At 31.5% G+C, this 12,574-nt stretch overlaps 1 protein-coding gene across 1 annotated transcript; it reads left to right on the forward strand.

Annotated features, from left to right (window-relative positions):
• Positions 1-7,593: 7,593 nt before the first annotated feature.
• Positions 7,594-8,487, forward strand: LOC7454719 (zinc finger protein SHOOT GRAVITROPISM 5). The gene has a single exon (XM_002321669.4). It carries the CDS (start codon positions 7,674-7,676, stop codon positions 8,199-8,201), a length of 528 nt encoding a protein of 175 aa, XP_002321705.1. The 5' UTR covers positions 7,594-7,673; the 3' UTR covers positions 8,202-8,487.
• The last annotated feature ends 4,087 nt before the right edge of the window (positions 8,488-12,574 follow it).

Consider the following 12,574-nt stretch of genomic DNA (forward strand, 5'->3'; position numbering starts at 1 on the left):
ATCTCCATAACTAATTTATGGTGTATTTTTATATTTTCTCCTTCAATTCTAAACAAAGGAGATTCATTTCATTTCTTGACTTTCTGAGTTCAATTTTTATTTTATTAAATTTCTCTAATTGCATCAATTTAAAGATTATATTATTAAGATTGTTTAGAGAGAGACTTAATCTTGATTAGCATGTATGCTATCTAAGATTCTATTTGACATTAAATAAGAAAAATATATTCCCTTCTCTCGTAGATCCAAGGCAAAAAAATGAACTTATCAAGCTGAGTTGTTGGGAACAAAAGGTTGTTTGAAATTATAATTCTGAAAATAAAATAAAAACCTATCAGGGCTTAGTTTTTCAATGGAACCAAGACAAATTGCATCGTGGATCAAGATAATTTGATAACCATTTTGCCCAATCTAAAAATGCTTAATAAATTGTCTATTAAAGGTTTATTAGTTATTATTTGATTAATTAGAGACAATTTGTTTTTATTTTTATTTTTAAAGTATAATATAATGACTAAATTATCATTAAAAACATAATTTATTTAACTAGCGTCTAGGATCTTTTATGACTTTTAACTACTTAAGCGTAATGAAATGATTAAATTACCATTAAAAGCAAAAACAATATAAAATGATTTCAAATGATCAACCACCAGGCCAGGTTTAAAAACACTGATTTTGATTTCTATTTATTTTATTTGAAATAATTTATAAAATTAAAAATATTTTGCAATTTTAATATTTTTTTTATCTGTCATATTTGATCTCCATTCTTTTGATTGTTATTTGTTATTATTTAAGATAATTTTTAAAATTAATTGTTTTTATGATTTCATTCTCTTTCAGTTAATATGCAGCCAAAACCTTACAAAAACCAGGAACATGCATCGTCTCTAATTCCCAATAAATTTCTCCATGTATCGGTCCAGGCACGGCACTCATGCATGAATGGCCGATAAAAAAACACCAGCAGTACTATGTTAGGTCTCATATATATGATAAAATAAATCTGGTAAGACCTGCACGTAGCGTAGGGTTATCGTAAAAAAAAAAAGCTGGTTAGGCAACTTTAAAGGAACCTTTCTAGCTCATATGCATGCATGGGGACCCTGGCGAAGAACAATGGTGCTAGAGGTGCTTAGTTGTAGTCCATGTATATAAATCATTGTCCTCACTGACCTCTATCACCACCTCACCACTGCAGACTACTGGCATTGTTGATTATTATAGGCAAGTTATTAACATCGAATTAGCTAAATGTGGATATATAATGTAATAGCATTCAATGAATTAAAGTATCTCGTAATTTCTCACAAGTCTTACATGCATAGTTGTTAGATTTGGTCTGGCACCGATCCAATTTAGGGTTTAGATGCTGTTTGATAAATTAATTATTGGGTTAGTAGGTCGAATGTTTTTTTATAAAAAGATAAAAAAAATAAATTTAGTATTGACCTGGTTGGATCTTACTTGAATTTTATTGAAGTGTCTAAATTATTACTTGACGTGCTAAGTCGCCCGAATTTAATCGAGTCAATGTCTAAAATGATTTTGGTCCATAAATCATCGAGTTAACTAATTAAAGGTGTAACTCAACTAGTCAGATCCTGAATTTATTTCCTAAAAGTTATTAATTCAAGTCCCACAAATCTTAGGACCACTAGAAACTTATATGAGATCTGTGAGATTAGTCAAGGTATCACGTTATCACTTTAATCTTGAAATTCAGACTCCATGATTTTAAGTGGAACAATCTAGATGGGGTCCAAAACAATTAGATTTAACACTCAATCTATGGATCTGGTGCTGAAGGGCGAGGGTTCAGATCCCATCTCCACATTACTTTTTTCAATTCAATAATTAATATAAATTTCCAAGGCTAAGAAAAATAAATTATTACTTGCACTTTTTAGATGAAAAGAGAGCTTAATATTCAAAAGGTCTGGGAATAAAAAATAAATAAATTCAAACATCTTTATTTTTCTTGGCTGGAAAGGTTATCGAGCGAGATAAAATATAGAGCAACTTTCATCAATGCATGCAGCTTGTTCATGATAGCATAGGCAGTCAAGAGAATCAACCTTGCACATGCATCTGATGTTTTAAAAGCTCTCTTCCTCGCCTCAACTAGAGTTATTCCCAGTTCTTTTGTTTTATCCTGTTAAAAATAACGATATAAGAATAAATTAAACCATAAAATACTGTTTTTTTTATTGTATATTGTGAAGATATGCAAACCGAATAAAGCTATTATATTATAATGTGATTATAAAATGAATCTATCATCATTCAACTTTTTTGTTTCCATTAATATCCAGCTTAATCATGAGTATTTTTCAACCAGTTTGTTACATTAATCAAAATTAAATCATTTTTCTTTATTTTTTAGTGTTGGTAAAAAATTTAAGAAAATGAGTAATTGTTTTTTTTACTCTCAGATCTAATTTTTTAAGTTATTAATGATCAAGTAGGTATGAATTAAACTCAGTATTCATGCTTTGCCATGAGCTAAACTATTTTTAATGCAAAAAATCAAGTTTAATTGTCATAAGTGTATTTTAAAAGAGAAAGAAAAACATTCAGCTCGGTCATGAACTTAATTAGATCGAATAAGCTGATTTTAATTATGTAAGATGAAAAAAATAAAAAACGATAGTAGATAGATTAAATTTAAAAAGAAAAGCAGATAACTTAAGAAAAAGATTTTTTTTTTCAAAAAAGTACAAACGATGTTAATCAATTAACAACTCATTAATTATACAAAAATATTTAAAAAATAATGATTAAAATTCAAATACAAGATGAGAATCAAACTAAAAATAGCAATTTGTCAATGACAAACAAGTTCAAGAAAAAATATCAATATCCTTAATAAAAAGTGTTAAATTTTTTGAGTCATGGGGAAAAATCATCATTACACACGTTCAAAGAAACAATGTGTTTTTACTGTGAAGCTACAATTAATGTTTTAATTTCTAAGGAAAGTATATGTATGTTTTTATAAGGGGTTTTAGCTTCTTTTAATATAGGAACTTATTTCATCATCTAAAACTATAGACCAAATCAATAAAGTTTTTACACATTATTTTATGATGAATACATTAATAATTATTTTGTTTTATAATCATAAATAAAGATTTATTTCTATAAAATGTGAAAGGATTCATATTCTAATTAAATGTGATTTACTAAATATATATACGATATAGGCAAATCTAATTATTTATAATAGTTCCTAGCCGTTGGTCCATGATTCTAGATATCATATCAAATTCATATAATAATCTCTGAGCTTTGCAATATTATTTTCTTGCAACATAAAGTTTAATGACATAAAATATGAAATGACAATCCCTTTTCCAGATGTCGGCACAATACCACGAAGAAGGATACGCAAAGCCTTTAAATAGAATTTTGCATATTCCGGAAATCCAGGTTTTATGTTGGAAATCGCCATTATAATTCACTTTAAGGTTCAACACTGAAATCAATCACATCTTACTTTCTTTTTTATTTTTTATTTGATGGGAAGTGCTTCGCATCTTCTAGTTTTTTCTTGAGAGATTTTCATATTTAATAATTGAGTTAGGTGTCATATCTTTGATTTAAAATGCAATTAGGACGACTTTAAATTCCTATAGTTTTGGATAATAACCTTAGCCAAACATTTAACGTGCCTATATGCTAAATTAATTAGCATAACACTATACAACTTTAATCTTTTAAGATTGATATATGCGATCCTAATTATTATCTTACATTGTTGATAAATTTAAATTTCATGAGCTTAAAAAAAACATCAAAAAACCTCATTTAACATACTGGTCCAACTCCATGGTCTTGCCTTAAAGGAGAAGCCGACTTCATGGGCTCATCCTAGAAAACGCATTTGGAACTATTTTGTTTTAGTTTTAATGAGCTCAAACAACTTGCTCGAGTCTAACTTTTTATTGAGAATTTTTTTCTAGATCCCATACGAGTACCTTGATATTTTATACCGGTTTAATATGTATTACTTTGAGTTGAACACAATTCAAAATATTACAAGGATGAATTTACTCTCCAACCCCTAATCTCCATAAAAAAAAAAACAAGATTCATGAGCTACAAATACACCATAAAATCCTTCAAACTCAAGGTTCAAAATCTCTTCATTCATAATACTTTCAGCATATATATTCTCAGAGTTTATCTCTGTAAAATATCTTTTAACTTTCTCTCTTTATAAAGTTACTGACTTAAGCATCAAAGAGTTTTTATATCCATCAAATGAGACTTTTTGCAAGTACTAGCTATCAACCACGTTAGCTTACCTGACACCATAAGTTATGAACTACCAACCACAGTGGCTTTCCATATGTTGTATGTGGAAAACTGATAAAAAAACCATCAATTTCAAAAACTTTTTTTCCCACATTTCTAGGTCATTTTATGGCACTCAACCAAGATACATCCAGGTCAGGATGCGAGACAAATATACCCTTTACCACGAACACTTCTACCCATTCATAACTTTAACAAACTCATCAATTATTCAATGTATCAATTTTATTTCTAAACATCAAGCCACCAAACAATTTTATCACCTAAGTTTTCTATATCAAGCCATCAAACACCTTGGTTATAAAAAATGAATTATATTACTTGAACAAAAAGATTAACTAATTATTTAATATATCAATTTTATTTCTAAACATTTTAAATTTGGATACTCCTTAGTTATCCTAAACTTTTAAGGAAAAAATGATTTATGTAAATACTTTTTAATTTCGACATGTAGATTTTCTTTAAGACAAGACAGAATGTTCAAATTTTCAATATTTATCAATAAAGTTCTTTTCAATACTGTACGAAAATTGTACTCCTTGGAGTTAGCTTTTGTATTCATTAAAACTACCGAATCAATTAATAATAAAAAAATACTAAATATATAGTTTGTACATATATTTTCTCAAACGGAAGATGAAATGGATATAATCTCGAGATGGACAACGTATCTTAAAGTAACATTGAAAGGGCAAAAAGGGAAAAAGAAATCAAGTGGAAGCACTAAATTGGAATAATGGAAGGCAGGAGAAGGAGCATAAAAACGAGGATATGTTCATTGATACCCACAGGATAGATATTGTAGGAATAAGAAAGGGGAGGGCTTTCCCTTCACAATTTGCCCACAGAAAACATGGCTGAGAAGTGGAAGAGTCAGTACCCACAATCATGGTCAGTCTCATCTTTCTGCCCATACCACGTGCCACTCTCACCGTGGAGCGTGGGCTGCTGAGTTAGAAAGTGGAGACCTTTTTGTCCTCAGGCCCGACAGCTTTAGGCCTACCATAAAGCTACTTATGAAAAACCCATCTCTTCCCATAAATTTAATAAAATCTTACTATAATTAATTTTAATTACAATTTCTGATCTGAATTTAGACCCGTTTGTTTGCTGGAAAGTAGTTTTTTTTTTAAAAGTGAATTCCAGGGAAAGTGAATTCCGAGAAAGTATTTTCTGATGTTTGGTAGTGTAATGGAAAATAAGTTGAAAAACACTTTTCAATATTTGGTTATGTCATGGAAAATGAGTTGGAAAATAACTTATTAATGTTTTATTTTTCTCAAGTTTATTAAAATAATGAGGAACAAATCTTACAAATTAAAAAGTTGAATGAGAATGAAATTGAAAAAAAATATAATTTCATAAATTATCTCAAATAAAATAAATAATAATCAAAATAATAGAGATCAAATCTAAAAAATTAAAAAAAATAAAAGGTGAATAAATTAAAATAATAATAATTAACATTTCATAAATTATTTCAAATAAAATAAGTAACAATAAAAAAAACGAGGACCAAATTTGATAGATAAAAAATTTCAATAAAAAAATGATAAGAAAAAAGCAAATAACAATTATAAAAATAAGGACCAAAATTAATATAAAAATTAAATTTCAAGAGATGGAATTGAAAAATAAATATTCAAAACAAATTATAAATAACAATCAAAAGTTTGAGGATCAAATTTGATATAATCAGCAAATAATGACATTTCTAATTTTTTCACAACTTCTGGAAAGTGTTTTCCGCCCAAATTTTCCAGGAAAACACTTTCCTGAAAATCAAGCCAAATTTTTCTTTGACTGGAAAGTGTTTTCCGTTGACCAACTTTTCTAATGGCAAACAAACACAGGAAAGTTTGGAAAGTGGTTTCCCGGAAATCACTTTCCGGAAAACAAACACAGCCAAAAGGGAAAACATTTTCCTGGAAACCAAATCAAATTTTTCTTTGACTGGAAAGTGTTTTCTGTTGACTGGAAAGTGTTTTCTGTTGACCGGAAAGTGTTTTTCGTTGACCAACTTTCCCAATGGCAAACAAACACAGGAAAGTTTGGAAAGTGGTTTCCTGAAAAATGAATTCCGGGAAACAAACATGGCCTTAATTAATAAATAGATTGAATTCATAAAAAGATAAAATTTAATTAATTTTATTTTCTTCATTACCCTTATTATCTTCTTTTTGTTTCTTTAAAAGTCTTTGAAATAAATAAATAAAAGAGTATTTTAAAAAAGTTATTTTTAATATTAATTCTCTATTTTTATAATTGTAAATAAGAAGAATTCATCTCTGATTTATTATTAGATTTTAAACATGATATTTCATTAAAATTTATAAATTAAATTCAATTCAAACATACCGTAAGTGATTTAACTATTAGTTATATATTACATAGGTTGTGTTTGAATAATATTCCATAATAGAAGGAATAAATATAGAAAAAAACATACATACATATTTGATTAAAGAGACAAAAATAGATAGACATATTTTTTTCTCTCTGTATTGTATATGTTTTTTTATCCCAAAAAAATAATAAAATAAAATACTAATTGTTCAAATATATTTAATATATATTCCATATTGATTCTGCATTGTATTTTACTGAATATTTTATTTACATGTTCACGAGATTTTAATGTATTTAATATTAATCATATGTTTCTAAGACCAAAATAGTACACTATAATTTATATATTTTTTTAACTAAAACAGTCTGCCCTATAACTGAAACTAATTTTAAAATTTATAAAAAAAATTAAAAATATTTTCTAATAAAGTAGTGAAAACAACAAAAAAAAAAAAACTTAATGCACGTGCGTATATAATTATTCACACACCCACACCCCTCCATATCCTCATATCCCAAAAAGATAAAATAAAATAGAAAAGAAATAAAAGATCACAAAGTCAATAAAATAAGTAATTTAATAATAATAATAATAAAAGTAAAAAGATGTGAAAAAAAGAGAGACAAACACTTCACTGCATCAACAAAAAGCTACGCATACCTAAATAACGTTATCCGTTATTTCTTTCCCATACTTTTGGCTCTTTCTATAACGGAATTTTCAATCTTCATTCATCATTACCAATATACCCTTCAATGAACCTACATTTACCCTATGTTAATGGACAAGAAAGGCGGTAATCTAGTCATAACAAAAATACAATGTGTTCAAGGTAGTTAAGTCATTTTGCAAGAAAACAATGGGTTTGATGGTAATTTAGAAAATATATGCGTGTATATATGGGCAGCTGTCTCTGCCACCCCACAAATCTCCCCATTGCCATCACCGTACCGTGGCTGAAACTTCAACCTCTCTTCTCTCTGTTTTTTTTTTCAACATGGAAGAGGGAGACCAAAAGGAGCTTCAGCTTCTCCCTTCACAGCTTTCCATAGCTTCTTCTTCTTCCTCGTCTTCTTTATTGGATTCTTCATTGAGGTACAAATCATCAGTGGTGTCTGATCACCACCACCATCACAATCAGTTTGGAGGGCCATCACTGGACTTGCAACTATCGATAAGTGTGAGGCCAATCCAGGCACAATCTAACTGTGTTTTAACAGGTCCCATTTGTGATTTCAGCGATGTGAAGACGGATACGAGCTGCGTTGAGGCCTTGAAATGGCAGGCTGCTGAGCAAGTTAAATTGGCAGCAATTGAAAAGGCTTATGCAGAGAGAGTAAGGGACCTTACAAGGAGGGAGATGGAGTTGGCGCAGTCAGAGTTTGCAAGGGCTAGACATATGTGGCAAAGAGCTAGAGAGGAAGTGGAAAAAGCTGAGAGAATGAAAGAGAAAGCTACAAGGCAGATAGATTCTACGTGCATGGAGATCACTTGCCAGTCTTGCAGGCAAAGGTTCAAGCCTTGAATTGATATCATATCATGCCTTTATGAGATTGAGATGAACTTTTAAACCTTTCATGATGAAGAAAAGTTGGAGTTATTCTAGAGACAAAGTTATCGAGTCTGGATTATATTTGGGTATTGGATTCCTTCTATTTCTTCTTTCAACAATGGAAGGGATAAGATCGATGAAAAAGCACACAGCATAAGTGGCAAGACTGAAAAGTTTCCAATGATAATGCCCATTCTGTATTTTATCATTTGTGATGTGTATGTTGATGAATTCTTGGCTGCAAAATTTATTTCAATGATGGGATGTTGCACTGCTTTTCAAAAACCAAAATGGAAATTATGAAGGAAAAAAAATCAATAATTTGTTGCTCATAAAAAAAGAGAAGATTCTGTCTCTAGCCACTCGTGTCCATTTTTGAAGCATTTACTAAGGATTGATTCTCAAGACAACAGACAGCAATTGCCATTCAACAAGTTGCAATTTCAGCAAAGCTATAGAGGAAGACTCTGTGGCATAACCATGTTCCATCAGAAAATTATTTCTGTCTTTAGTTTCAAAGAAATTCAAGACTCTGTGCAATTTGTTGAATGAACCTGCACGAACCTTGGGATTTATAATTTGTAACAGATTGGTGATTACAATCTCCATGATATTTGCCTTCTCAGCCCTTTTCTTCTTTCTTGCTCCCTTCAATAACAAACAATCATCTCCCAGATTGATATATACATGCACCAAGAATGAAATTGCTGTAGCAAGATTAGAAACTTTAATCTGTAATCACGAAATCAACCCCTTTCCCTGGTCAATAAAATCAATGGATTTTCCAGTTTGTTAAACCATAATTGCTCAGCGGAATGTCAAGGTGCATGATAAGGGATGCTGTATAGGCTTCCATGTCCTCTAACAATTAAGAAATAGACTCCTGAACCAGCTAATCCATATATATTATATGTTCTGCTGATGATAAATCAAGTACGGGAACCAATAGTAACCAAAGGATTAAGTTTGGAGCTGGACTAGGCAGCTTGCCCTAAAATATTGAGCTACAAGCTCAGAGAGAAGCAGTTTTTCGTAGCTCCTTTCAGTTTTTAGTGAGTTGGGACTTCACAGCCAAAATATTAAACCTATTAAGAACAAGTTCAACTCAATAATATCTGCGCAAGGAAGGAGGAGGGAATAGTGAGGCAGAAAGAATACAATAATTTATAATCTGCAAGTTCTGAGCAGCAGCCACCAAACACCAGAGTTGTGCTTGCAAGTAGAAGATTTGTAGTGGATGTGGATGCTAGTGAAGCTCTAACACATAATGTGGGCTAAATGAGTCAAAACTGATGGCACACTAAGAACCTTGATTTTGATAGAAAGGCAAATGAATCAGAACAAAAAGCAAGTAATATCATCAAGATCAAGACAGGAGGTGCATAGGTAGCTGCATCCACTTGTATTCAACTTCTTAACTTTTGCTGATCAGAAACCAAACACCCACTATCTATGTCTGGGATCCAACACAAAAGAAACATTTTTTTGGACAGGATGACACATTTCAATTGAAAGCATCAGTCAGAGAAATGAACAGTGACACTGCCACCCCTTTCAAGATGTCGTGAGAACGAAAACTAGCTTAATTTGTCAGCAACCTCCAAACATATTTCTCAAATACAGTTAACCTGTCATGGCTGGCTTCAATAATACACTGAATTGATTCTTTGCTGAGGTCAAAACATAATCCAGTGGGGTCAGAGGATCTTGAAGTTTCAAAACTTTGGTCCTCCTAAAAATTACATCTGCTCAACAGCAAGGAAAGCATGGGGAGGAAAAAGAAAGAAAGAAAAGGTAAACATCATCAATTAATTTATTGGCCTTAAGTTGCAGAATCTTGTGAAGGGTTCAACCTAATTAAAGATCAAAAGCATACTCCCCCTTTTCACTTTCTAAACATTTGTGGTCTTGCTTTAACGCTTTTAGGGCTAACCACTTCTAATATACCTTCAAAAAGACAATCAGTCCATCCTCAAGCTTTTTAATGCTTAAAGTTTCTACAAGATTTAGAGCTCACACTCTTCTTTATTGCACTTCTTCTTTTGCTTTTCAGATTTGATAATTCCTCCTCTGCTTCGGGTATAATTAAGAATCTGTAATAGTTGCATGGGAACCAACTGAAGAATTCCCTTCATTTTCTTTCTTTTAAATCTACTGCTGAAAAGGATAAGAATCTGAGAATGCCCAGTACCTCAACGTTGACCGTCCTTGTCCTGTAGGAGACTGAACTTGTGTTTTATAAGTGGTGCTCTGCCATAAAGTATGATGCCAATGATAGAAGTAAACATTTTCGGGCTGGAAACTAACAAAAAAATTGTCCATTCACTGTATCCTAATTGAGTTTCAGATTTACTAGATAATGATCATACTAATCAAAGATCCATACTCCTCCGACATATGACCACTTGCATTATGGGTTCCTTGTCTTTTATCTTTTATTTGGATACAATCAGAGATATGCAAGAGCTATCGATTCCATGATAAAGTTGACGAGCAGGATAAAAGTTGTAGGACATACTCGGGGTGATCAATCAAACTAGTCATTATGACAAAACCTTAACATTTGTCTTTTCAGATTGTCCACATATTATGGTGAAACGATACTGTATTTCTACTTCAAACCGATGTAGATCTGTCGTGTCGAATCGTACGCCCATCACCACAGTGAATTCTGCAGATGAGTGACCCTTAATTATCCCATTACCAATCAGAAAGCCTGGCTGTCCTTGAGCATCTCCAGCACCATGTCCTCTGAAATTACCTCTTCTTGAATCTGACATGAAGCCCCCATCAGTCTCATTAGTGCCAAGTAGCCCATTACATCAATATACATGACTTGTCATAATTTTGCACCTAGCAATGCACAGCTTGAACAGCGCATTACTGCTATTAGCAGTAAATAATCTACTGGTCTAGATCATCTAAAGGACAGCACCAATCATTAACATTTAAAATTTGGCAGGAAGTGAGAACTATTAGAAGTAAGAGGAAACAGAAACTGGTGGAGTTTATTTTCTGTCTTGTGAGAATTCATTAAGTAAAAACTTTTGCTAGTACTACATGGCACTAGTGATAGTTAATTCTCCACATACAACCAGACCATTCACAATCTCTTTCAAGGCAACAATAAGAGCAGAATATGAAATGTTTCATCATTTTGGTCAAATCTAAACCAACCAAGAAAAAAAGAGCACATACCTTTAAAAGTCAGGAAAGCTTAGCTCATGGTGGGGCTCAAAGCTCTTAAGAGTCACACCATGTGGGACTGAAAACAATCACACCATTACATTGCTATACTGAGCTAACAGCCGGGGTGGTGAAACTTTTTATCTTTTTCAATGATGAAAAGCTAAAAGGAAGGATATGGACAAGAGTGGACATTGTACAAAGTTTCCATTTGCAGTTCACATCAGAAAATAAGAATTAGTCAAGCTATACTATGATGTCCAACCCATATAACATAAACATAGCCAGTTAATCCTCTTTAATTCAGAGGTGAAACCCTTTTTCCTGTAGATCATAAGTTAAAATTATCTGTCTTATCTAATCTGATATTACGTCTACTGATACCAGCTTCCAATTGTTGTGCTAGCAGCTTAATCCTGCGTTTGATCTCTGCAACTGACTCGAACATGTTTATCTGCTGCATTGAATGCATTAATATTGGCTTTTGTGATTGTAGTTTGAAAAAAAACTGCATTTGAAGCAAGCATGACTACACTGTTTAGTGATTCCTCCAGCAAAATTATGATTTTGTAAACCTGCAGCCCCAATTTATGATGGGCCCTACCAGCAATAAAATTACGTTCATTGCTTAACCAAACAACAATATCTGCGCAGCCACAATACCGGCCACTAAAACAGCTGCGATGGCTTTTCATTTTATCTTCTTCTTTGGAAACTTGCTTAGCGTAGTCCAATGAATGCCATGAAAAAGACTACAAGTGGGTTTTTGAAAGAATCTTTAGATGTTTAAGCTCTTAATAAAGTCGCTCCATTCTGCCATAAAGAAGACAAAATAATTCCAGTCAAGATGGATTTCAACGCAATTAAAAGAGCTGAAGAACCGATATTTAACACGGCTGCTTTGTCATTGCACATTACCACTACCATGAAAAGTTTTAAGCACTCGCTTCGGAGAGCGACATAAACTGTGAGAACGATTAAAATTCAATTTATTTATATTTTTAAATTTTGATGAGTTAATATTAAAAATAAATTTTTAAAAATAAAAAAATATTTTAATATATTTTTAATAAAAATAAATTTTAAAAAACGCAACTTAAAAAACGGAATATGCTCCATGAAATACTTTCTCTAAATTAGAGAATTGGCGGGAACCAATA

Source organism: Populus trichocarpa, chromosome 15, assembly GCF_000002775.5.
Source record: "Populus trichocarpa isolate Nisqually-1 chromosome 15, P.trichocarpa_v4.1, whole genome shotgun sequence".
Classification (NCBI taxonomy): domain Eukaryota; kingdom Viridiplantae; phylum Streptophyta; class Magnoliopsida; order Malpighiales; family Salicaceae; genus Populus; species Populus trichocarpa.

Bases quoted from the DNA above. Each gene is read 5' to 3' on its own strand.
- LOC7454719 (XM_002321669.4), top strand. From the start codon at position 7,674: ATGGAAGAGGGAGACCAAAAGGAGCTTCAGCTTCTCCCTTCACAGCTT.